The sequence below is a fragment of the Mycteria americana genome, chromosome 1, assembly GCF_035582795.1.
Source record: "Mycteria americana isolate JAX WOST 10 ecotype Jacksonville Zoo and Gardens chromosome 1, USCA_MyAme_1.0, whole genome shotgun sequence".
NCBI classification, from domain to species: domain Eukaryota; kingdom Metazoa; phylum Chordata; class Aves; order Ciconiiformes; family Ciconiidae; genus Mycteria; species Mycteria americana.
In genome coordinates this window covers 83163414-83188708 of record NC_134365.1, presented here as the reverse complement: position 1 = coordinate 83188708, position 25295 = coordinate 83163414, and the positions used below count along the sequence as shown (strand labels likewise).

General features: G+C 38.3%; 1 protein-coding gene across 1 annotated transcript in view; it reads right to left on the bottom strand.

Moving 5' to 3' along the window:
* Positions 1 to 25295, bottom strand: part of ANO2 (anoctamin 2) — a 194372-nt gene that overhangs the window by 31193 nt on the left and 137884 nt on the right. Inside the window, exons 15-19 of the mRNA XM_075491534.1 lie at positions 15689 to 15763; positions 9870 to 10071; positions 4558 to 4669; positions 3180 to 3237; positions 2218 to 2318 (exon numbers count right to left, since the gene is read on the bottom strand). Of these exons, the coding sequence (XP_075347649.1) occupies positions 2218 to 2318; positions 3180 to 3237; positions 4558 to 4669; positions 9870 to 10071; positions 15689 to 15763 (548 nt within the window). The remainder of the gene's footprint in view (positions 1 to 2217; positions 2319 to 3179; positions 3238 to 4557; positions 4670 to 9869; positions 10072 to 15688; positions 15764 to 25295) is intronic.

Genomic DNA, 25295 nt, shown 5'->3' with positions numbered 1-25295 from the left:
AAAAAATTGATCTATCCTTCTGCCACAGCAGGACTGTTCATCACAGTGCTTAGCTTGTGCAAAAGTAGACACTGCAAAATAAAACAAGGGCCCGATGAAGACAGAGATATCCTGGGAAGGAAAATAAAAAACTTATTGGTAGAAAAAGGATGATCTAATAGAGGAGATGAGCTGACTGTAAGAGATTACCAAGGAAAAAAGGTAGCAGAACAGAGAGAATATGATCCAGTAGGAAGCCAGACAAGAAGGCTGGAGGGCAGAGAGCGAGGGTATGTTTATCTATACAGCTGTCACATCTAACAACAGCGTGTACAGACATAGTAGATTACATGTGAGACACAGACATGGCAGAACTACTACTTGTGCAACACATGCATGTTTGGAGTCCCTTTTGGTCTGCATTTATATGTGTCCAGCAGACCTATGCACAGCCCTCTGAAAATCTGATTGATCAGTACTCAAAGTGTGTCTGTGTATATGGGGCAGATGAGGTAGAATAGAGTACCATTAAGGATCTAGTCCAAACCAGTAGAGTGGTCCATGCAGAAACAGAAGGCTAACTCTGATTTAATTAACTTAAGTGTTCAGTAAAGCACTGTGCTTCTCCTGGTGCAAACAGGTCTGGTGAGAAGAGCCAAGTCCTATAAATATATACATGATGTTCCTGAGAATGCAAACAAGCAAAGGAAAACCAGATGTGCTTATTTTGGGATGACAAGATAGCATTGTGACTGAAATGAGGTATTTCTCTGCGAAGGAGAGGATGAAAGTATGTTTGATTTTAAACAGTTATTCAGTTTTAAAAATTGAGGCCACCATAGGTTCTTGGCAGAAGGGTGGGGGAGCAGAAATGAGGGAGAAAAATGGGATTAAATTGTCACATTCTTGCACCAAGAGTTGTAGTGAGGGAAATGAGAAATAATTTGACAGGAATTTTCTGTTTGGACTGGATCAGCCTCTGCTTTCATGAGTCAAAAATAATAAATACAGAATTTCTAACATCATAAAATCCCCATTAAAAAAGTCCAGTAGCAGTAAGTTTTTGGAAGACGGGAAAAAAATCACACCAGGTTTACAGTGAGAAAGCTTTAATCCTTCAACATGTCAGATATTTTGGGAATGATTTACCACCCTTTTCTCAAAATAATCTGTAAACTCAATGAGATGTAGACAGAAAGCAGGACTCCCTATTGAACTTTGACACAGGAATAATGAAACCATCCATAACCCACATTTGATTTGTTTGGGAATTTTTTTTTTTCTATTTAAATTACTTCCAAAAAAAGTTCTTGCTGGGAAAAGGGAGGAAAAGGGCTCATTTTAAAAACATTTCATAATCTTTTAAGCATCACTTATCTTGGTTTCTAGTTAGCATCTTCAAGGCCTTCCTTAGGGATGTAATCCAAAAGCTACTGACACCAGAGTTGAAAGATTCTGACTAACTTCAGTGGAGTTGAAGCTTGCGTCTAAGCCAGGCTCTTCATCTAATACAACATTTCATAGACCACTGCCACCAAGGATGACTCAGTTAACAGAAACAAGAACAAACCTCCCAAGAGGCAGGAGCAGGACATTTTCAGTGGCTTCTCAGTGCCTGAAGATCCCCTTGACACTAGAGACAGACCAAGACAGATTTCTTGCTGTATTTGGAGCAGAGGACACTGTGCACTAAGCATCCTGTGGCAGACAGCCACTGAGCAGCATGTCAGCATCTCTCCCATACTCTAGCTCCTGCATCATACTGACATACAGGCACCTTAGAAATGTGTGGACTTCATCTGTAAACCCGTAAAACAGTCATAGATCAAGTAATACATTTTAACATCTTTTATGAGCTATTGCTTTTCTCCACGCCATCTATCCTCCACTTTATACTAATTTGTATTCAGTACTCCTACCCTGAAAGCCTCCCTAAAACTTCCCAAGAGATCTATCATACCTTGCCTGTTTTCCCAGGTTTCTAAAATTAATTTAGATCAATTATTTAATATATTCAGTCACTTTCTTTAAGCCATTTACTGCAGATATAACCAATTATTCAACATAAAATACTGCCAGATCATTTCATCACAATCAAAAATGTGATTTATCATCACATTCAATTAGAACCCACTAAAGGCAGTGGCAAAAGTCCCATTCAGTTGAATAAGGATCAAGCCTTTAATTTACAGTGTCATAGGAATAACGCATGGTAATGGAGAAGGCTGGGATACATACGGGATTCCAATTTCAAACAGATTGTTTTGAATCAGTTGTTTTCCAAGCATAATGATGCTCAGCTGAATACAGAGTTCCATCAAACAGCCTCCTGGAGCACACTGTAATTAAACAAAACCGTAGAGTGTGAAGGGAGTAAGAGAATTAATTTAAAAGTACCCACTTAGGAGAGCTACCAATGTCTATATGTGCCCGTTGTCCCTGCCACCAATTTGTGCAGGAGCACGGAGCTCATCAATCATTGCAATTCTATGCTTAACAAGGTATTTCATCTCCACTCATAAAACTGGATTATGGAAAATCTGCAGAGCTCTGAAATAACTTACTGTGCCCTGGGGGTACTATATTTCCTTTTAAAATATTTACTATATAATCAATGTAATAAACATAATGCAGTATCACCAATACTCTTCCAACCTGATGTCTCCCAAGGGGGAAGAAAGTCTTCAGTCTTGAAGACTTATGCGTAAGATTTATTGTAAAACCTTGAGTATGTCTATTGATTGTCAAGGGAATACTCACAGCAGTTAAAAGGAATTTTGAAAAAAAAAAATGTTTACAGGTTTAGCACAAAATGGCTATAGCTTTTTAGCCTATTAAAATTGCTAGGCTTCTAGTTGTCTATGGAATGAGAACCGAGATTGAGGTTCTGTCTCTGCCACAGGTTTCCCAAGGGCCTCAGTCAAATCATGTAATGTTTGTATCTTAATGCCCAGTTGTAAAACATAGAAATGGTGAAGCTTCACCTAAGAAAGACCATGAAGTACTCAAAAACTGCAGAAAGAAAGAACATACAGGTGCTTCAGATGGAAAATTTAGGGTTTGTCTATTTTTGTTGAAGATTTAACATCTTGTTTTAACGTTTTCTATTTTTCCCTTATTGCCTAGACTCCACTGAAATACACTGTACATGTATCTCTTTTTGTTAAGGATTTTTTTGTTTGAATTTCATATGTACTTACCTCTTCCATTCGATAACCACCAAACACATATACGTAATGACCAGGACGGCCAACAAATCTGAAAGCAATAACAATATATGAAATAATATAAAAATAGGAAAAAAGTTAACTTTAACAACATAGCTGTTCATTCATATTAGCTGAAATATCTCAGAACTAGCTACTTCAACATGAATTTTAAAAGACTAGACACCTATTCAACTTCGATTATTTAAAATTATTTCAAAGTAGCAGGCCTCTACAAATGTTTTTCTACTACATCTTGATGAAATACTTTTAATAAAATATTTTTCTGTGCTAAAAAATAATAATAATCTCCCTCTCTTGATTAGAGATCACAAACAAAACTGGGAACACAAACCCTAATTCACATTCTCTTGCATCTGAGTAATGCCCTGTATGGAGTTATTTATACATCTATACACAGTCAAGGCTTTTCTGACTACACGGGGAGAAACAGTGAGATTGACTTTATTATAACCATACAACACAAAAAAAATGGTTAAAAAAGAAAGAAATTGGTGATAATGTCTTACAATATTTACAGCTGCTGGTGAAATGTATCATTAAGTCTTAAATCAATGATGCTGAATAGGATTAGTGAAGAGTATAGATTAACAAACTTTACAGCCCCCAAAAGGAACAGAAAAATGGTATGAAACAGAATCCAGACGATGTTTTAAACATTTTTGCCAAAGTTTGAGCAAACAATCATTTTAAGCTTCCCATTCAAAAGCATGTGTTATACTGTGGATAACTGGGTCCCAAAAGACAATGATCCCATAGGAAGTCACACTTATTTAGCAGGACAGCTGAATTAGCTTTTTGGTCAATCAGTTCATTTGCCAAAACATGCAACTTCCATTTGACTATAACTATTTCTTAATTTAACTTGATACGGGCAAATAGTGTAAAACATTGAGAAAGTAACAGAGAAAGTAGTTCCATAATTTTAAATGAAACAGGAAAATCTTTCTTTGCTAAATGATGCTTCAAGAAAAATTTGCTAAAATGTGGAAAGTGAAGACCTGTAAGCATTATCATTCACTCATAAATGCAACACCCTTTTTTAACTAAAAGGAATTATTTTCTGAGGTGTGGATTATCCTTATTTTAGAAAGAAAACTAAAATGGTTGCATTTCAGAACAATGCTCTACTTAGGAGAGAGACAGGACAGTACTCAACATCATGCCCTCCCATTCAAAAGCAAGCTTTACACAACCCATATTTTTTCATAGCTGGTGGAGGTGGCCAGTCCCAGACTTAGGTAGCCCTTTGTGCCCACTTTTAAACACAGATCCACTAATATAGACTTATATATATACACATAAAAATCTATATACATAAATATCTATATGTAAAGGACATTTATCCTACCTTCCTTTAAAAAAGGCAACATAAAAAATTGATGCATAAGAATTCACAAACTTCAGTAGAAATGCCTTCAAAATCAGTCTCTCCTCAAAGGTTTTCTCTGTTTTTGGTACCTCTGGGGCCAGGGGGGGAAGCAAACCAGAGAAATCAATTAGTAAATATGTAAACATCCCAGATATCCCCAAATACAAAACCAAACTGCAAACTTTAGGCTCACAATGTTTTTTCTTTTATACTTTTAATTTGTACTAATGAACACTAGCCCCGTCACTGACTCCTGATTTCCAGAGAGTCCTTCCAAATTTCTAGATGGAAATTGAAGATTTTTGATAGAAACATTAATAATGACAACATAATGAACTTGATTCTCTGATAGGCCTCTGACAGCTTATCCCAAGTTGCTCTTGGCTGTCTATCCAATACACTGGTGCAAAAAATCCAACAGATCCTGACACCTGGCCTGGACCTGTGTGCTGGTTTTGGCTGGGATAGAGTTAATTTTCTTTATTGTAGCTATATGGGGCTATGTTTTGGATTTGTGCTGGAAACAGTGTTGATAACACAGGGATGTTTCAGTTATCGCTGAGCAGTGCTTACACAGAGTCAAGGCCTGTTCTGCTTCTCACTCCACCCCACCAGCGAGTAGGTTGGGGATGCACAAGAAGCTGGGAGGGGACACAGCTGGGACAGCTGACCCCAGCTGACCAGAGGGCTATTCCATACCATATAACGTCATGCTCAGCATATAAAGCTGGGGGAAGAAGAAGGAAGGGAGAAAAGTTCGGAGTGATGGTGTTTGTCTTCCCAAGTAACCATTAAGCATGATGGAGCCCTGCTTTCCCGGAGATGGCTGAACACCTGCCTGCTGATGGGAAGCAGAGAATGAATTTCTTGTTTTGCTTTGCCTGCGTGCACGGCTTTTGCTTTACTTATTAAACTCTCTTTATCTCAGACCATGAGTTTTCTCACTTTTACTCTTTCGATTCTCTCCCCCATCCCACTGCAGGAGAGGGAGCAAGCAGCTGTGTGGTGCTTAGTTGCCGGCTGCGGTTAAACCACGAAAACCTGACAATACCTCACTTTTCCAGTCTCTTTCATTGCCCTGCTGAGAGACCTGGGCAGACCACATCACTTTCCTCTGCTTCCGGCCACATCTGTGAAATCTTAGCACAGACCTCTTCTGTCATTTACTCTGACATCTATTATTAAATATATATTATCATTAAATATATTTTACTAACATAATATTTATAAATAATAATAATAGATAGAAATAATTATTGTATATTTACATGGTTCTCCTACTAGCTATCTGAAGCTTGAAGAAAAAAATAATTGGATCTTGATATTCAATTGCATAAAGCTAAAGCAGTATAAGCGGCTTTAATGTATACAAGCATATGTATATTAACATACATAAGCATATCTGTTACACAACTGAAATAACAATGCATTAATATTCTCAATTCATGAATGATGAAAGCAAAGTACAAAGACTTTCATCCAGGAAAAACACCTTAAAAGCCTTCTTAACTTTCCGTGAACAAGCCTTTTTTTCTATAATGAGATTGTTAATGTGCTTAATGCTAAACACAACACTAAGTACCTTTCTGAATAAGGCATTAAGTGAATTGTCAATTGCCATGCAAAATAAATGCACATTTTTGCTAATACTTCTCTATTCACTATATATATTCTACATTTCTAGATTTCTTTATATCTTGTAAAAATGTGTCTTAAACATTTTAAGCATTCATTACTCTGTTCCCAGATTTATTTCCAATTTAAATGGAAATTTTCTAGCAACAGAACACATAAGTATAAGACAGAGGCTTTTCAAATTGACAGCAGAATCCTCTTTTAAAGATTCTATATGGGTTAAACTCTTGTATTGCCATGCTCATCCTGAGCTGTTAACTAATGTGAGAGCATGGAGGGATGAATTTCTGGAGCACAACGGAAGTGTGAAATAATAAGGTAGATCCAGAGCTCTGGCTTTAAGGACTTCATTAAAAATACTGCTGTACTTGTACAGTTTTGTTTTGGGGCACAGTTTGGGTGTTTTATTTGCTTTGGGTTTTTTTTCTTTAAAAAGAAGCATGGTGTTTATTTGAGCACTAAAGGAATAGCAAAACTGTAATGAGTCCCCACTGGCCAGATTTATTTCTGATACTTGCAGCCATATTTTCATAAAAGGTCAACACACAATCTGATGAGCCCTAAGCCATCATTCACCTATATGTGTAGAAAAGCTTAATTAAACCTTCAAAGGATTTTAACAATTTGTAGATGACCCCATATGCTGGATAGATCCTTAGGACAACAGCTCAGGGCAACAGGAATATCGAATAACAGCGGTGCAGCTTTTAATTTGAGGGAGAAAAATCCTAGCCTTTGCCTTATGGAGAACTCCCACAAAGATGAGCTCAGCCTCAGGATGAAAATTTGCACACCATATATGGTTCCAGAGACTCACTCAGCACTTCGCTCCCTCCACACACTCAGATATACTATACCATACCAATAGAGGCATGCGTAGAATTTGTCCTCTAGCTAGTGGAGTCTGCTACGCAAGAAATGCATCCAGCCAGAATAGATGCATTAGTAAGAGAGAAAAATTTCCCTCCCAAAATGACACACTTATAATATATGGTTGGTTGTGCAGCATGTTACACCAAAATTGGGCAGCTGAAACTTTCCAGGTAGAGAGTGAGCTATCTGTGGCACAGGCCTTAGCTGCCTTTATAAGGCATGGACAAAAGTAGTTTTGCTTTTGTCCCCATTTGACTGGTTCTTCCTTGACCTGAGTGAAGTTACAAGTGAGCAAATGAGCTGCAAACCAAGTCTGACACCACCTGATTACTGAAGATGACCTATTCAACCTGAGAATACCAGGATATCATCTGCACTTTTGCTGATCTGACCTGTGATAAGGGGGCACCAGTGCCCCACTTTGCTGGGTCCACAAGAAGTGCGTGGAGTCCTAGCGCATCCTGTACGAGCTCTCTGTATTGATTACCACAAAACTACTACTTCCCCCCCCAAGCACTGATTCAGCAGGTACTGAGGCAGATCCATTACTTTGATCCTATGACGAATGTGATTGCTATCAGTGGTACTATTCTTGTGCTTACAGATGTAATTTTTCACTTGAACAAAGATTCAAGTGTACTTGGGGTTGGAATAGAAACTTATGCTCTCAAGAGCTGTTCCTCCAGCCCAGCAAGTCTGTTCCTCAGCTTGTCGATTAACTGCAGTGTGAAAACAGAATTGAGTATGTTTTGTTCTGCTCAGCAAAATGAAAGTTCACAAGGTTAGGAGCATTTATCAGCATGAATGAATTGTAATTTTTTTTAACATTTTGATTACATTTGGCATCTGAGCCTAGCACTGGAGAAAGCTGCCTGAATTAGCTTTCTAACTCATGTGATTTGTAGCACTAGCGATTACTCAGACTGGATCTTTCTTAACAAAACATCTGATGGTTAATTAGGAATGCTGCCTAAATAAAGACAGCAGGATTAGAATTAAATGCAAAGTGACAGGGACACAATAATCAGCAAGTAAGAAATTCTTGTTTCTTTCACAATTCAGAGTGGTGCACGTTTCAAAAGGAGACATTTTCCTTCTGTGCTTCCCTCAGAGAGGCAATGGCTGTGGTCTGCACTTCCCAACTTTTGCCTAGAAACTGCCAGACAGGAGAAGCCTCACCTTCATCTCTTCCTACTCTTTCCACACAGCAGTGTCATGCCTTAACAGCTGTGCCCTTTCTTACCTGGGCAGGTGCCACAGACAGAATTGATCAGGTCACGTGCAGTTAGCAGCTTGTCAGTTATATGAAAGCTGAAAATCTGGGTTTAATTTTGGCCTGGACAGTAAGCCTGAGCTTCCTTATGCCACTAGAACAGAGTTCATTTGTGTAACCCTGCTACATTCTGCCCAAAGCCTGATGCAAAACAGAAATAAATATGGTGGCACTTTGTGAAAATGAACTGTTTTGTCTTCATTTCTTTCAAATACTTTAGGAATTTAATCTAAATTATCCGGCTATCCTTACTGGTAAAACCACAGGACCATATTTCAAAAATTCAGGATTGGACCTCTATTATGACAGCTACAAAACTTTAGTTTATGGTGTTCTTCAAAAAATAGGACTAAAAGAGGTGTTTTCACTTGTGACTTTGAAAGTGTCTTTAGAAAGTGAGAGTAAGAAATATAAGTCTTAAGATTTCCTAAGGTTTTAACCTGAAGTCTGCTAGTTCCAGCCAGTTTCACATCACTGTACGTTTTACAGGGAGGGAATCTGCAATTTCAAATGACTGAGTCAGGTTCCAATTGTCAAAAAGTTTCTAATTTGGATGCCTAAGTTTAGATGCCCAAAATTGACAGGTAGACCACTTGCTACAGTTAAAGGCAACTGTGGTTGCTGATGGATTTTCAGTGTTTTGAGTAATCGACTTTATGTTCCTAGACTTCAAAGCATCTAGAATTAGACATGATGTATAAAAATGTGGGAAACAATGACAGCTATAACAATCTTATGTTAGGCCCCTATCAGTAAACATCTTTGGCCTAATTTATATAACAAAACAAAACCCTGGCCTAAACCCCTATTAGTAAACATCTTTGGCCTAATGTATATAATAAAACAAAACTCTAGCCTAAACCCCTATAGTAGTCAAAAGAATGACTTGCCTTTAAAAGACTTAAATACATTGCCAGGCTTGTAACAATACAATGACATTAAAAAAAAAAATCCAACCCTAACTGAAATAGATATTATTATTAAAAAGTCCAGCCCAGACATGCCCCCGTAATGGCAAAAAAAATCCTTTGAGTGGTAAGGACCTGGTAAAAATCACATCAGCAAAATAACATGGTAATCATTTGCCAGTGTAGCTTTGCCAGAGCCAGCAACATCTTTGAAACAACCCAATGACTTCCAGTAAACCAAGCTCCTAGAGGTAAAGATATATATCAAAATACATACCAAGTCAAAAATTCTCAACCAGCTCTAGATAAGTGGATCTTGGCACAGAGCCAGTGCAATGCAGAAATACCAGCTGAGATCCTGTAAATAGCACAGCTGCATTAACATGACATTATGGCCAGGCTAATTAGTCCTATTAGTGGCACACTGCATGTTGCGGCTTAGACCCCTAGTTCACAGAGGCATGTCTGAGCATCTTACCCCATAGGTCTGAATATTTTCACTGGCACTCTTCAGTGGGAAACAGTCCTACTAGAACCTCCTTGCATACTCTCGTGTCAATACATGTAATGTACTAATGAGGAATGTGGTGAGATAGTTTTACCAATTTCTGTCAGCCATTTGGCAACAGCTCCATAAATTTCATCAAGTATAAGTATCACAACGAGGTTAATGATGACAGCAGTTGCGGTCACAGTCACTCGAACATTTGACCTGGTTGTCTCATTTGTGCTGAATGACAAAGCTGCTGCTGTTGTGATTCGGTATACAATCACACCAAACACTGCTGAAAACGTCAACATAATCTGCAAAGAAATGTACAGATAGATTAGTTCAAGTTTGATACTAGTATTTAAACAGAAGCTTTGATGGATATATTGGGTTTGTTCCATGAATTGGCATTGTGTGGTTATTTCTTAGAGCAACAATAATACAGGGATAATCAAATTGAAATGTGAGGATTCAAAACTCTCCAACAGGGACATAATGAAGAAAATGGATGCAGAATTCTGAACTGGCACAACAATTTCTGAAGATGTGTATGTTCTCTCTGATTAAAGCTCCACACATTATTCATGCAGTACTGGTGAAACTCAGGTAGTTCAAGTTCAAATGCAGGTACTAAGCAAGGTCTTTAACTGGCAATAGGTTCAGATGGCTTGGACTGAAGGGCATATATGTATATGCCGTCAAGTAAATAGGCTTTACTGGCTGAAACAGCTTCACCTCTGCACAGCAGAAGTGTCACCTTACTCTCCAGTTGTGCTTGCTCAACTCTTGCCACAAATAAAAAAAAAAAGTTTCCCTTGTTACTATTCTTTTAAGGGTAACCCCTGACCTAAACAGGGTTATGAGGGCTTCATTTTACATTTCTGCCCCAGAAATCAGTTGGTATCCTGGCGTCCTTCATGGGCTGGCTTTGACCCATGAGATGAGGAAAGTCAGCCCTGCTACTTAAGGTCTAGTTCCCACAAGAAGAATTTGAATTTCACAGGGCTGTGGTATTCTGGTTTCAAAAAAACCCCACCCCACAACAACAAAAATAAAATCAATAAAATAACAGTAAAAACCCAGCAAATTTTCATAGCCAAGGCAGGAAAGGGGGAGAGGGTACATTTTTCTCTTTTATTTTTGCCTTTGGCAAGAATTCCAATGTACATTCATTATTTTAGGTAAAACATCTTGAGATCCTCAGATGAAAGAGACTACCTAAACGTGAAAGATTAGACTACTGCAATTATTTCAATGGGCCTAGGGGCCCAGATTCACAATGCAGGTTTAAGGAAATTTAACTGTTCATTTTAATGACCCAGCAATAGTTTATTGAATTCCTGTATACAGAGGAAGGTTGTCTTATGAAAAAGTACTATTGCAAAAGAACCAGAACAAGAATCAGAGCTATATTAAAGGTTGAAGATGAAAACTGGGCACATTTAGTTTTAATGGAGAACTAGTAAACATACTAAAAAATAATGATTTGGAGAAACTCCTGGAGATATCAGATGAAATTCACAAATACATTTTGTGAGAAAAGAGTAATAAAATGTCAGATCTAGTAAAATATCTAATTTTGACTTTTTAAAGAAATGTTTCATTAATTTTAAATGAAATATAGGTGAATGATGAGTTTTTGCTTCATGCTAATATTTTTCTTTCAAAAACCGTTCTAAAGAAAAAAGTCTAAATGTAAAACACTTTGAATGAAAACATTTCAAATGGCACAAAATATCATTTCCTTTCCTTCTGTAGTTTTTATTGTGTTGAGAAATCAGTTCTAATATTTCTGCCTACTTTTATCTTTTTTTTTTACTTAACTACCAAACATGCAGACAAAAATCTGATTCATGTTGAACTATCTGCTCAGCTCTTGCTGTGACAGAAGTGGTACAGGAACACAAAGATCAGAACTTTTACCTAACTTGCCCATTGCAGAAGCGATCCCTACAGTAGACAGTAATATCCCCAAAAAAGAAAGAAAACAAAAAAACACCACCTGGCAGTAATGTAATTCACCTTCCACCTCTACAGTCACCTTAAGCTCTTTTCATTTTCTTAGTTTGGGTCACAGATTCCTTCCTTTTAATGACCTTCCAAATACTCTTTTTCTGTTTCTTTCCCCTGTGGATTTCTTTGAAATTTTTACTATGATGGTGGAAAAGGAAAACCAGCAAAGTAACCTTGTATGTATCATTCTGGAGACGATGAGTTCTCTGGGCCCCCATAGACACCTATCTCCATCACAAGCTTCCACTTAGAAATGATATCTTAACGGTACAGAAGAAGAGTCATCAAGGACAGTAATTGCTAAACAGAGAAAGAGGAAATTTCAGGTCATGGAAGTTGAATAGCAAAATCTTAAATCTGACCAAAGGATTTAAGGGATCCATAGCAATGAGGAAGATTACTGGAGGATGAGTTACTATCAGAGGCTTGCACTACTGTGGCTTTTCAATTCATGTAGTGCCATAGCAAAACATACAAAGTTATCTGAAAAATATGTTGTATTTGTTTAAAGAACAAAGATATTGGTTTTGCAAAAGCACCAGGGCTTCAGAAACTCCTCAGTTGCCCAGCTGTTTTTAAACATCTGCTTAGACACAGATGGAAAAACACTCCTTTAGGATCTTCATTATCTGTGCATCCAGCAACAACAGAAAATTGAGGAGGGCTTGCAGGACTGCACAGTAACTGAGAGCATAGTTCTCACTCCCCAGAGTGATGGAGTCACTGAGAGGGATTGGTTCCTGTATCTTCACAGCATTTCTCCCATTCCTTACAATACCTTTTTTGCCCAAATTCCAGATTAGATGGTCACCTTTCATTCAGGTGCTTAGTTTGGGTTTTGCTGTCATTGTCAACTTTTCATCTGGCCAGTTCTATCCCCTAGTATGGGGGACAGTTTCTTCACTGAATGTCTAAACTAGCCTGTCAAGGACTGAATTGCTTAGAAACAGATGTGAAAATTGGCTGCAGAAAAGGTCACCTACTGAGCCTGGTATGAATGAAGACAAACAGGAAAGCATACTAGATCTGAGAAGGAAGCTATAAAACCCCATGGGCTAGACTGATACCTTCATCCAAGTAGGATAACAATTTAATGTCCAAATAGTTCTTTGGCTCCCCAGTGGGACTATTCCAGAGTAAAGTATTATGCCATGTGAGTAAGAATAGGGTAATAGAGTCCAAAAGAAGGAACAGACTGAACTCTTGTGCCATGACACTAATTGGTTTTTTTCCTTCCTCTGATTGAGCCAAACACAATGAACCCAAGGAAGGGCTCCAGTGGTGGCATTGCTCCATGCCATCTTGCTCTCCTCCAGCAACTACCAATGTTTTCATCACATACTCGGAAATTTTTGCTGCAACATGTACTTTCTAAACTGTGACATATGTTGTTACTAATCACACACAAGGCAAATTTGTATATGCCCAGCTGAGCCTAGACCTCCTGCTACCACTGGTCTTACTGGAGAAAAATAAGACTTGTGAACTTCTGTTCTAAAAATCCCTGCAAAAGACATTGCTTAAATCAAGGTTGGATCTTCTGTCTCCTCTGCAGTCGAGTGAGGTTTTGTGTACAACAAAAGAGCTGTGACCAGATTTTAAAGCATCCATAAATGGGTGAAATAATCCTTGGAATTATTTGGTGGTGTAAAACGCCAAGACCAATGGGGCAAACCCAACCAAATCCAACATTTTTTTTCAACCCACACTTTTAAAGAAACAAACAGTATACCTAGCTTAATAAAGACAGAAGAAAAGCCAGAAAGAAAAAAATACAACACAGTTCTTGAAAGAGGATACACAAAAGTGAAGTACACAAAAGAAGTATGCAAATAAAATAAAGATAAAAGATTTTACAATAAGAAAATTGTTAGCAGCTTCAAGGGAAAGTATGGCATGTAAAGCTGGGGGAAGGAGGGACAGAACACAGCAGCATCATTATATAGCAATGTAGACATCTTCATAGAAAATACCTATGGGTTTGTGCACCTTTGGGCCTGGAAAAGGTAGTATTAAGAATTCAACAATCACTTCTGCACCACTAGAAATTGTAACATGTGTATGTGTGTATCTGTGCCTGAATCTTCTATGTCTGTGTGCTGTATATGTGCACACGTACATATAAGTTCAAGATTTCATCACCTATTATGTATGTCATGCTTACAGCTAAAAAAATTAGTCTGTGTGAATAATAATAATGGAGGTAGATGAGACCAGTTTCCTCAGTGCAATTCTATTGCATAGGCCGACAGCAAACTTTAGTCTAGTGTTTCCAATTCCTGTTTAACTAATCTAGTAGAAAAAAAAGAAACATTACATATAGTAAAGAGTAGATTGTAATCTCCACGTGGGAAAGCAGACCTGGCTCTCCTTCATCAAGACCTGACTTGAATTTCATGCATGGTTTGTAAGTTGTCTTCTGTAGGTGCTTACATCTTACTAATGCTCAATATATTCTAAAAAAATCATTGTGGCCACTTCTCCAAATGGTGAAACCCAGCATAGGTCCAGTAGTCACTAACAGAAGTTGAAGAATTGGAGCTCTACATTCTACCTTTATGAATCTCTCTGAGATGTTACAGTAAGCAGGGAGTGTAATACATAGGCTATGACTCAGGAAAGCACTTTAAGCTCATGCTTAGGAGAGATTTAAACGTGATTAAAGTCAAGAGCACATGTAAGCAAGCACCTTGGCTGCAAAAGAATGACTTGTAAAACCTAAATCGGAGCTATATGCTTAGTCATACTCAGTATACTCTGCTTTAAGCAAAGTCCCAACTGATGCCAGTTAGAGGTTCTGTTTAAAAAGCAAATGCTTGGTATGGCCTCAGGACGATAAACTCACTCAAAATGTTCTAAGTATATACATACATATATGAATTACATACCTAATATATACAGAAAATATACTTAATATACAATACACATATCTTCATAAATATATATACTTATATTTATAAAAATGCAGACATTAATTTGACTTCAATGCGAATATAAAATTTTTTTGATTGTCAGAAAAAGAAATTAAATCTTCACAGGACATCTAATGCAGTATATGCAAATTCCAGTAGATTAGAAATACATTTAGGTATTTTAAAATAACTTAGTCCCTAAGTAAATTTCCCATGCCAGATGCTCCTGTGATGTAAACCAGCATATTTCATTGCCATTTTATACTGGCTCTAGATGTGAATACATGCTTTCATTCAGTAATTTCTGTAACCAGACGGATAATGGGATCCTTGACAATGTAATTTAAGGTTTATCAGCCAGGATTTCCTGTTGCTGTTTACAAACTCTAGCAGCTTGATGATGTGTTTATGGTCTGTTGGAAATTTCGCTAGGACAGTGGTGTCCACACTTTACATTTGGCTGACCTGCACACCTTATTCTTGTTCTCAAGTGAGGACTGTATACCATGGTCTTCCTCGACTACAGTATAGTCCATCCCTGAATGTGTGTTGGACACATACTTCTCAGCAACAGACTTATTTCACCTGTATGTCATCTATTCAGTAGGGTCAACACTTCTGAATGTCATTCTGACAGAGCATAGGGCAGTACTGTACACACAAGCAAATACACAGTGCGCTTCCCTTCATCAGATAATGAAGGATGGAGCAGAAACCCTGTGGGAGAGACAGCATCTAGTAATGAGCTGCTGTCATTACAGCAAGTCATCCAGCCAACAGCCTTCTCATAAGCAGCCTTTTGAAAAAGACAATAAATCTGGAGGTAGGCATTGAGGTCTGTGAGTCTTCCTAGTAGGACACATATTTCTCACAAACTGTAAGTTATAACCCTAGCTTTCTTCAGATTTTTAGCATCTTTGAGAACACTAATTCAGGATTCCACTCAACATACTCATTGCAAAGTTTCTCACACCTATTAAATGTGCAGAAATGCAGATTATATTACCATAAATAAAATCAATCCAAAGTTTGCTGCATATCCAGGCATACGGTCACTCCATGTCAGCTTCTCCTTTTCATCCTGTGACAAAACACAAAGATAAAATAACAGACATTACAGAACTGTACAATAGCAAATATTAGGGTTAGTAAGATCTGTTATTGAAAAACGTTCTCAATTCCCCTACTCCTATTGCAATTTTGGAGATGATTATAAGACTTAGAACACTGATATTTTAAAGCAGACTTGAATTTGAGAGAAAAGAGGGTAAGAGGCTAAATAAGACATATAGAAAATGTCTGCAACAATCAGAAAATATCATATGTAACTATGATTTTAATATTTGAAAAAATTTATTCAGCTCTTACTAAATTTCATAATATCAGGAGAAAGCCCTGAGGTTCACCTTAATTTACATTTAGGCAAAGCAAGATTCAACCATTTATTTTGAATTGCTTCTTGTAAAACTTCAGAAGAATAGTGCTTGAAACAGAAATAATGAAAAGAATGCTTACTACCATTGAACCCAGATTTTTTGTCTAATGGTTACCTTAGTGAAATGTGGCCCCTAAGATAGTTCTTGCAAAGACACCCCAATCCTTCTCCTGGTATTTGGTCTATAGAAGAGAGAAACTACAAAGGCAAGCCGCTTCTGTGATCTCTGCTGCCAACCTTGTTTTCTCCATGTGCAAACAGCATCTCTCTCTTCATTGCATAATTTAAAGCAACTGTGATCAGTGAAATCTAGTATGCTTTTACTCTCCCCACACAAACCTAACTCCATCTCTAGCAACGTGTACATCTAAAGAAGATATTTGAAAGTGGATATATATAAGAAATACGATTCCCTCTGCTCAAAATAGGTTTCTTAAAATAATAATAAGATCATTACTTTGTTTAAGTTAAACTAAAACTATATAATCAAATCAATTAAAGACACAGAGCCAGCTGCTGTTTGCATTTCTGTGAACCACCGTTGCTATCCCATGGACTAGTACTTCACTTACATTGGAGTTAACCCAGAGTTACTCTTAATTTAAATGAATTTAAATCAGATTAGGATTCAGGTCAAAGGTTTCAAATAAACCATTTCTAAGGCACAATTGTCCTCAGATAAAATAAAAATCTGGGAGTATTATGCTTTTGTAAAAGGCTTTCCCAAAGTAGCACTAGGAATACAGTATTTACTCCAAGTGCAGAAATGCAGCCGTGAATTTTCTCATGGAGTTTACTGAGATGTGGAATTAGATCGAAGACATGATCCTGTCTACACATCCGTTGCCATTGTGGTGGTGCCTCAAACACTGTGGGATCAGCATCCCCTGTTCTCAGCTCAGCTGTTTAAACAGACAAGTTAAGCATGTCTCCTTTGGGAGAATGCTGGCAGGACTGGGCCATAGGAAACCCAAGCAGAAGCACGAATAATTTGGCCCAATGTATGCAGTACATAAATACTCCATACAGTACATAAATGGAGTCCATCATTTAGCTGGAAGGCTACTTTAAAAAGCATTTATGTGAAAGCACAGATGCATTTCATTTCATTTTGGCTTTTACCACTCAGCAATTATACAGGACATAAAGAAGGTCTAAGTGATTGTACTCCAAGAAGGCCTGAAGGACACCATGTCTAACAATTTCACTAGGGGAAAAACACTAAAGAAGCAAAACAGCAGAATGAGTTAAAGCTAGCCAAAGCAGTTAAAGGAAAGAAGAAAATCTTTTATAGCTACACTGAGGTAGAAAGAGAAAACCGTGATTTATACAAAAGGGCCAGGAAGAGGCAACAATGACCAAGAAAATTACTTAAAAAAATCTCCCTAGCAGTCAGAATTTTGGAAAATAAGAAATCATAATATCAAGATCAAACTTTCACATATCATGAATCATGCTTGCCAAATCCTGAGTGGCAAAGTGACTAATGTTTTTCATGTTTGGGGGTTTTTTGTTCAATATTTCTGGTGATGTAAAATATTTACTGTATTTTGAAAAATCAGCCAGGATTCTGACATGATCTACTGGCTTTCCAAGTCAAGAAAAAAATCACATGCTGGAAGACTCCTGATAACACCTCAGCAACTTACAAAACTGAGAAATCAGGGAATACCTTAAGAAACAGTTGTCCATTATGAAAAACTATTTGAAATTAAAAAATAGCTATTTGCCCTGTTTGTCCTACCTTTTTTTTTAGTAAAACAGAACTGGATAGTCACAGGAAAGAAGAAGAAAAACTAGGAAAATTGAGCAATGATTGACATGTACTTTTAGAGATGAATATCAGAAGCTAAGGTGTGCCTAAGCCTACATTTTTAGGCATTAAGAAACATTAGGATTAATCCGTTTAAGGGTCCCAACTTCAGGAGACTTAAAGACTACAGTTATTACAGTGTTTGTCCTCTTTAATCTCAGCATGTGTGTTAAGAACACAGAGGCATCTAGCATCACCAGTCATTTTGGAAGCCCTAGGCTTAGCACCTGAATACTTGTTTTACATAAATTATTGCTTTTCAAAAACACTTTATGCCTGATGAGTTCAATAAAATAAATTCCTGGAATAAAGATTTAGAAGCACAACTGATTCTTAAAATTTCAATTTATTACTGGGAATAACGAAATGATATACGGACTGCCTCCAAAAAAATTACCTTGCTGAAAAGGACAAAAATAGTCCTTTTTCTTGTGGTGGGCTGACCTTGGCTGGCTGCCAGATGTCTACCCAGCCACTCTCTCACTCTCCGACCTCAACAGGATGGGGGGAGAAATTAAGATGAAAAACTTGTGAGTTGAGGTAAAGACAGGAAGATATCTTACCAATGGCTATCATGGGCAAACCAGACTTGACTTGGGGAAAATTAATTTAATTTATCACTATTTAAAATAGATTTGGATGGTGAGAAATAAAAACAAAACTAAAAACTCTTTCCACTTCACCTCCCTCCCAACTTCTTCACAGGGCCAAGTTCAGTCCTTCATTCCTGACTCCTCTACTTCCCTCCCCAAGTGGTGCAGGAGGATGGGAAATGGTGGATTATGGGGTCAGTCCATAACAGCTCCTCCCTGCCACTCCTTCCTCCTTACACTGTTCCCCTGCTCCAGCGTGGGTCCTTCCATGGGCTGCAGTCCTTCAGGATAAACCTGCTCCACTGTGGGCTCTCCAGGGGCTGCAGTTCCTTCAGGAAATACCCACCTGCTCTGGCACGGGGTCCTCCCCAGCGTGCAGTGTGGGTATCTATCTGCTCCATGGTGACCCTCTCCACAGGCTGCAGGGAAATACCTGCTCCACCATGGTCTCTCCAGGGGCTGCAGGGGAATCTTGGTTTGGGCACCTTGAGTACCTCCTCCCCTCCTCCTGCTCTCACCTTGGTGCTCGCAGGGCTGTTTCTCATACTTTTTCCCCTCTCTCCTCGCTGCCAGGCAGCATTTTACCCTTTCTTACACACACTTTCCCAGAGGTGCCACCATCTTGGCTGAGGGGCTCAGCTGTGTCCTGCAGCAGGTCTGTTGGAGTGGCCCTGGCCTCTCCTCACAGAAGCCACCCCTGCAGCCACCGCTGCCAGTGCCTGGGCACCAGCACCCAGTACATCTATGGTGTTGGTGCAATGGCATAAGGAAAAATCACATTTGCTTTTGAACACTGAACAAGGCAATGCACGTTGAACAGAGCTCAGTGGAGTGACAGACGCTTCGGCAGTGCTTCCCCAGTCTCTTCTTGCAATGAATGACACAAAAGGGGAAATCAGGAAGAGGAGAGAGGAGACGGTGTGCATGGGAGACAAGTGGATAAAGGAAGGAAGAGAAGACCAGCATGCCATCTAGTCAGCTTTCTCTTTCATGCATATGCTTCCTTTAACCTTAGGTGATTCTGCCATGAGTTTGACATTCTCTGTAGCACTTAGCCAAAGGGAGATCTGAACAACATGCCTGAGTTGCTATGCCATTATGAGAAGAAAGAAAAAGCTGGATGAAAATACTACTGAGTTACATACATGGTACAAACCAAATTCTGAAACGTAAATCAGTATAGTAAGCAGCTGAAAGATACTTTCTGTTACGGCTCTTGCTAAGAAAACCAAATCTGAAAATTCGCCTGGTATTTTCTGTCGCACCTGATTCTACTCTCTGGCAATAGTGCCATCTAGCCGCTAAAAGACTGTACTGTGAGGTATCAAGAACACCTTGTCTGCGATCAAAATATTACACTTGCACACTGCAGCAAGTGTGGTTTATTCTAAGTTAGTTGAATTCATTCATAGCTTACTCACAGGATATGGGACGTACCCCATTCTAATCAATAACGTGCACTACAGAACATTGCCTAGATTTTAGACGGGGTAGGAAAGCTTTCCTGAAGGTTGATGAAAACTCAGCCAAGCAGGCAGGGAATCTATCTGGAGCAGTCCAAGAGGTGTATGTATTTATTGACCTAACAAGATGAAACTGATCATCTGAAGAACAATCTCAATGACAGATATGTTACACTGTGGAATATTCCCCAAGAGAAACTGTATTTCAGGGAAATATTTACATGCAGACAGAAAATCTTATGACAGAGATTGTATTTTTGTGGTGAACAAGACAAACTAAAAGATATATTTTAAAATCTTTCTTTCAGTTTCTTTAAATACAGTGATGTATTTGTAATTGTATTGGAGGAAAAAATAGTTGTTCTGGGTGTACTGATGCATTCCTGTTTTAATGTTTAATGTGGTGTTGAATGTGTTCCATGCAGGAATACAATTCTTTCTTATTAGAAAATCAAAAATAAAATAAAAAAAAAATCAGAAAAGAAAAAAAAAATTAAGCACCATCTAGTTTTGCTGGATGGTTTATTTTCTTCTGAGTTACCTAACATGGCAAAGATCCAACATGTGCAGCTCTGCATCCTCAGGTGGGCCTCAGCTGTGGAAAACTGGAAATATACTGCACTTGGACAGCACCAAGCAGCTTTGTGAAAACGGTTCTATGTTTCTCTGTGAATTAAACCACAGCCAGTTTGCTCAGATCACAAGTATTTCAGTTATTTATTTATATTTTCCCACAAGAGAACACCTCCTCAAAGCAGGTGTTTCTAACCACCAGCCATGCCAGCTCAACCTGCACTTGGGGAGTAAAGCAACATACTTTCTCTCTTCTGCATCCTGCTTTGTAACTCCAGTTCTGAAATTCAGGCTCTTCAGTGCGGTTGCACCTGGGCAACCCCAATGACTTCACTGGACTTGCACAGAGCTGCTATAATTGACTGGAACTTAGTAAAAGATGCTCAGGGAAGAACAGAATCCAGGACCCCTCTCTCATGGCTTCTTAAGGTCTTGCACAGCTAGCAACAGCAAAAAGCTGCAAAACTGTATTTCCGATGACAAAATCCAGAAGTTCATCTCTAAGTATGCCCAGGAAGCAGCAAACAAGTAAATATCATTTTTATAACTGCACTTTTCTTGGCAGAAACAAAAGCTTTAATTTGTGTAAAAGCTGTGCTATCCAAATGAGCATCTAGAAATAAGAACTGTGGTATCAAATACAGCTCTTCTGTATTTGCGTAACACCCAAAATATTGCATGTGTATTGCAGGCTCAAGATAAGGAATGAAATGAGCTTCTTCTGAAATAAAGAGTCCCTATAATTTTACTTTGGGCGTGAAATAAGATAAAGGCAAGGAGAAAAGGATACTTCAGAGCTATTTGGAGGTTAAAAGAAGTTAAGAGCCTGAAAAAGCCTGCAGCACAGGGAGTTTTGGAAGACAGTTGATTCCAGGGTGGTGACACAAAAGGAGGGACAATCAAGGCACACCAGCACTTCTGAGATTTTGCAGTGGCCCACAGTGGTAATTACAGCTAAGAAACTCTTTGGACAAGTTCTTGGGACTGTTCCAGCCTGTATTAGGGACCACTGGCCCTCAAACTTCTAAGAGCAAAGACAAAACCGCTGCCACCCCGGGCATCTGTCAATGCCTGTGTCTATCCCAGTCTGAATCTGTCCCTAGGAGTTCCACCTTCACACTCCCACAGAAGCTGAAAGAACTTTTGGTTTAAGACCCATTAAAAGAGAGAACAACATTTTCTATTCTCACTCAGAAAGCAGTAAGGGCCTTTTAACAGTAAAGATGGTTCTGTTTTCTGAGCAATGTTCTGTTTCAGGCTTGCACATGGAAAACAAACTGCCAAGACTCATTTGGAGCCAGCTGAAGGACTGCAAAAGCTTTAATTAAAAACTTTTTGCTGTCTTTGAAACATGCAGAATAGCACAGACACTCCGATAGCTTTCTGCGGAGCTTAATGGACACACTCTAAATCATTTGCGGAAGCAATGAGAAATAGACAGCTATGAGAAGTGTGTGCAAGGCTCAGTACTAGGATCATGGAAATTAATGGAATTTAAGGCTAAGCAAGGTTATTGTTAACCATCCAGTCTTGGTCTCCTTTGTAACCACAGAACCTCCGTGAGGTGATTTTTTCTATAAAGCTAATAAATGTGTTTTAACTAACATTCTTTTTAGAGAAACCTCTAATCACAGCTTGAGCATTTCTGTGATGAACAGTTGGTCACAAGCCTGATTAGGTAATTCCAAGTGCTAATTATCCTAGCTACTGAAAATGTATGGCTTATTTCCAGGCTGAATTTGCCTATCTGCATCTTCCAGTCTTGGCATTTAGCTGTAGCTTTGTCAGTTAAGACCATCTACTGGCAGATTTTTGGTTTTGGCTGCAGGTTCTTACAGACTGTGATCAGGCCACCTCTTGGCTTTTTTGCTAGCTTAGACCACTCAGTCAGAACGGGAACAATCAGTCAAGCCCACAGCTGTGTTTCTTCCCCTGCAATGTGGTTGGAAACAAATCTTGCACGGGCTACAGCCCTGACATAGGCCACTCACTTGGCCTTTCACATAACAAGGCTTATGAAAGCATGTGTGAGTAGCCAAGTCCCTGTGCCTCAAGATAGGCACATGCATATCCCTTCCACAGGACCACACATATGATGTGATGGTTACTGTGTTAGGTGAGGGTCACACTTCCAGTCATGGAGCACAAGGAAGCCTGGTGGAAAAGAAGACACCAGCCTCTTCTCTGACAACAGAGGCGCTGGCAGAATAGAGGAAAGGATCCACTAATCCAAGTACTTTCTAGTCCTTATCAGTCTTAACACTATATTCTGAACTTTTTCAAAGTATATGTATGTATATATGTGTGTATATGTGTATATATATACCACTTAACATATATATACACATACACTTAAATGTGTATGTGTACGTATATGTAGATCACATGCATGGAGTGAATACCTTGATAAAAACTAGCTCTGATTATTAAGTTAGAACTGAGATATGAGCTACAGTGCATAGATGAAATCTATTATCAAAGTTCTCCAAGGCATGGTGAATGTGGCCATTTGCCCAACCATGCCAGTACTGCTGGAATAAGGGTAAGCTGCAACATACCAACTAGATTTCTTACTGATTTTCCCTCTGCAGCAACAGCATGTACCTAGACCATATCAGGAGATAACTATTAGCTGTAGGGTGTGTAGACAAGTAGGGTCAGAAGATCTCAAAATCACATACACATATGACAATTACTGAAAATTCTACCTTCTTTTCAAAGATAAAAAATTAATGCTCCTTGCAGTAGTTTCAGGGAAATATTTCAAGCTGCTTCATTCAATTAGAAATAATGACAAAAGGCTGGAGGTCTCCTACCATTGTAATTTAAATTTGTAAAGATAGACTTGGTTAATTTAATACACTGTAGTTTATTCAGAACTAAAAATGGTTCCTTTCTCTGCTGTATTTAAGACTTATTTTGCCTTTGATATTCATCTTAATGCACCTAGTGCATTGTAGCATATTGCAATCATTATTGGGTAAATGGCATTAAGGTGCTTAGTCTTTATATCACTGTATAAAATCAACTTCGTGATATTTACATATGGTTCAAGTGAAAACTGGCAGCACTTCTTTTTTTACAATGACAGTTTAACATATGGCTTTACAAGTATGAATTATTTATGTAAACTTGAAGCCATTCAGAACATTACCAGAAAAACACTATAATTTACACAAACAATAGGGTTACATCTGTAGTCATAAATATTCATTGTTTATCAGTGCTCTTTGTAGATGATTAATAAATCATAATGAGTTTGATCCTGAGAAGGCAAAGGGCCAGATGTACAAATACACTTAGACATCTGGTGGGATTTCCAAAGCAACTGACTGATAGTGGTACACAGGTCTGTCATAGTAGGGAAGATGGTAGTGGAATGCCACAAATTAAGTTCACGGCATGAAGTGACATCCTGTCACCTGCTCAATTTTTTTTTTTAGTGTAACTCCTGAACTTTCTTAAAGAAGGTAATGAATGCCACACAAGGCTTTAAAATATGCTTATATAAATATAGTCATGCATAAGAAAGACAGATTCTGAGCCAGACATGTCCCTACTTTAATTTGTGTCATTAGATCAATTCAATATGCTTTGATATTGACTAGGCATGGACCTATCGGGCACACTAAACAAAGGGAGAACAAGGGGAGTTTCAAAGACTGGCTTTAGAAAAAAATCAATTGTCAGCAATACTCACTACCTTACATTGTCCTGCAGTTAACTGGATTTGCAACCACTTTGTACCCTGAAATCCACTGCACCATTACTCTGCTAGTCAACCTGGTTTCACACTTTCTGATGTAAACTGTGAACATCTGATGGAGAAGCTAATGGAATAATAAATGCAGCACGTTTTAAAACAATGTATCCAGTGTAATTTTTCAGCAAATAAATGACTTCTTACTAGTTCCCATAATTCAGTACCATTTTAATATTGGCAGTGCTTTTAAAAGTTTCTTTCTGTAAATTATTTTAAGTATAGGACTATCTTTTCTGTGTAAGTCCTTTTAAAAGGTGCCCGTTACAAAATCATATACCCAACTACTTGCAGTATCTCTCCCTAGAATACAAAAAGGTCCAAAATTATGTTATCTTTTATAACTTCAAGTCTATTTGCCTCAGACAGATAACAGTTTACCTGAAATTTATTTGTAAAATCACTCATTTAGTCGCCATTATACACTTTAATATAAGCAACTTGAGCCCAATGGAACTAAGCCAGTTGGCAATTTTGCAATTTTCAAAACTTGAATTACAATTCTTTATGTGGGAGTCTCTTAGCAACATTTAATAGTCTTGTTACTTCTCTAAACTACATATATTAGTTCCCTTAATGTGATGGGAACACGATTAAAAAATTTAACTGAGCATATGATTTCAGTTCTGGATGAGATGTATTTAGTGCTAGACTCTGAGGAAAGATGTCCTTTCTATGTTTCTCTGAAGTTTGTCTGGTCCAAATCTGGGCCAGTGTCCTAGCTTGAAGAATCTAGGTTGAAATTCTTGCTCCTGTGAAATCAATCGCAGAAGTCCCAGTGACTCCAATGAAGCAGAATCTCACCCCAAGGCTTTGGCATTGCACACTTAAAATCAGATTCTCCATTGTCTTACACCATGTGAAGTCACTTATCCACACACAAAGTGGGACAAAAAGGCATGCAACACATTATCGGTTTCCTTTGTTTGCAATTTCAAATTTAGCTTACACAAACTGTGAATGATCACACCAACAG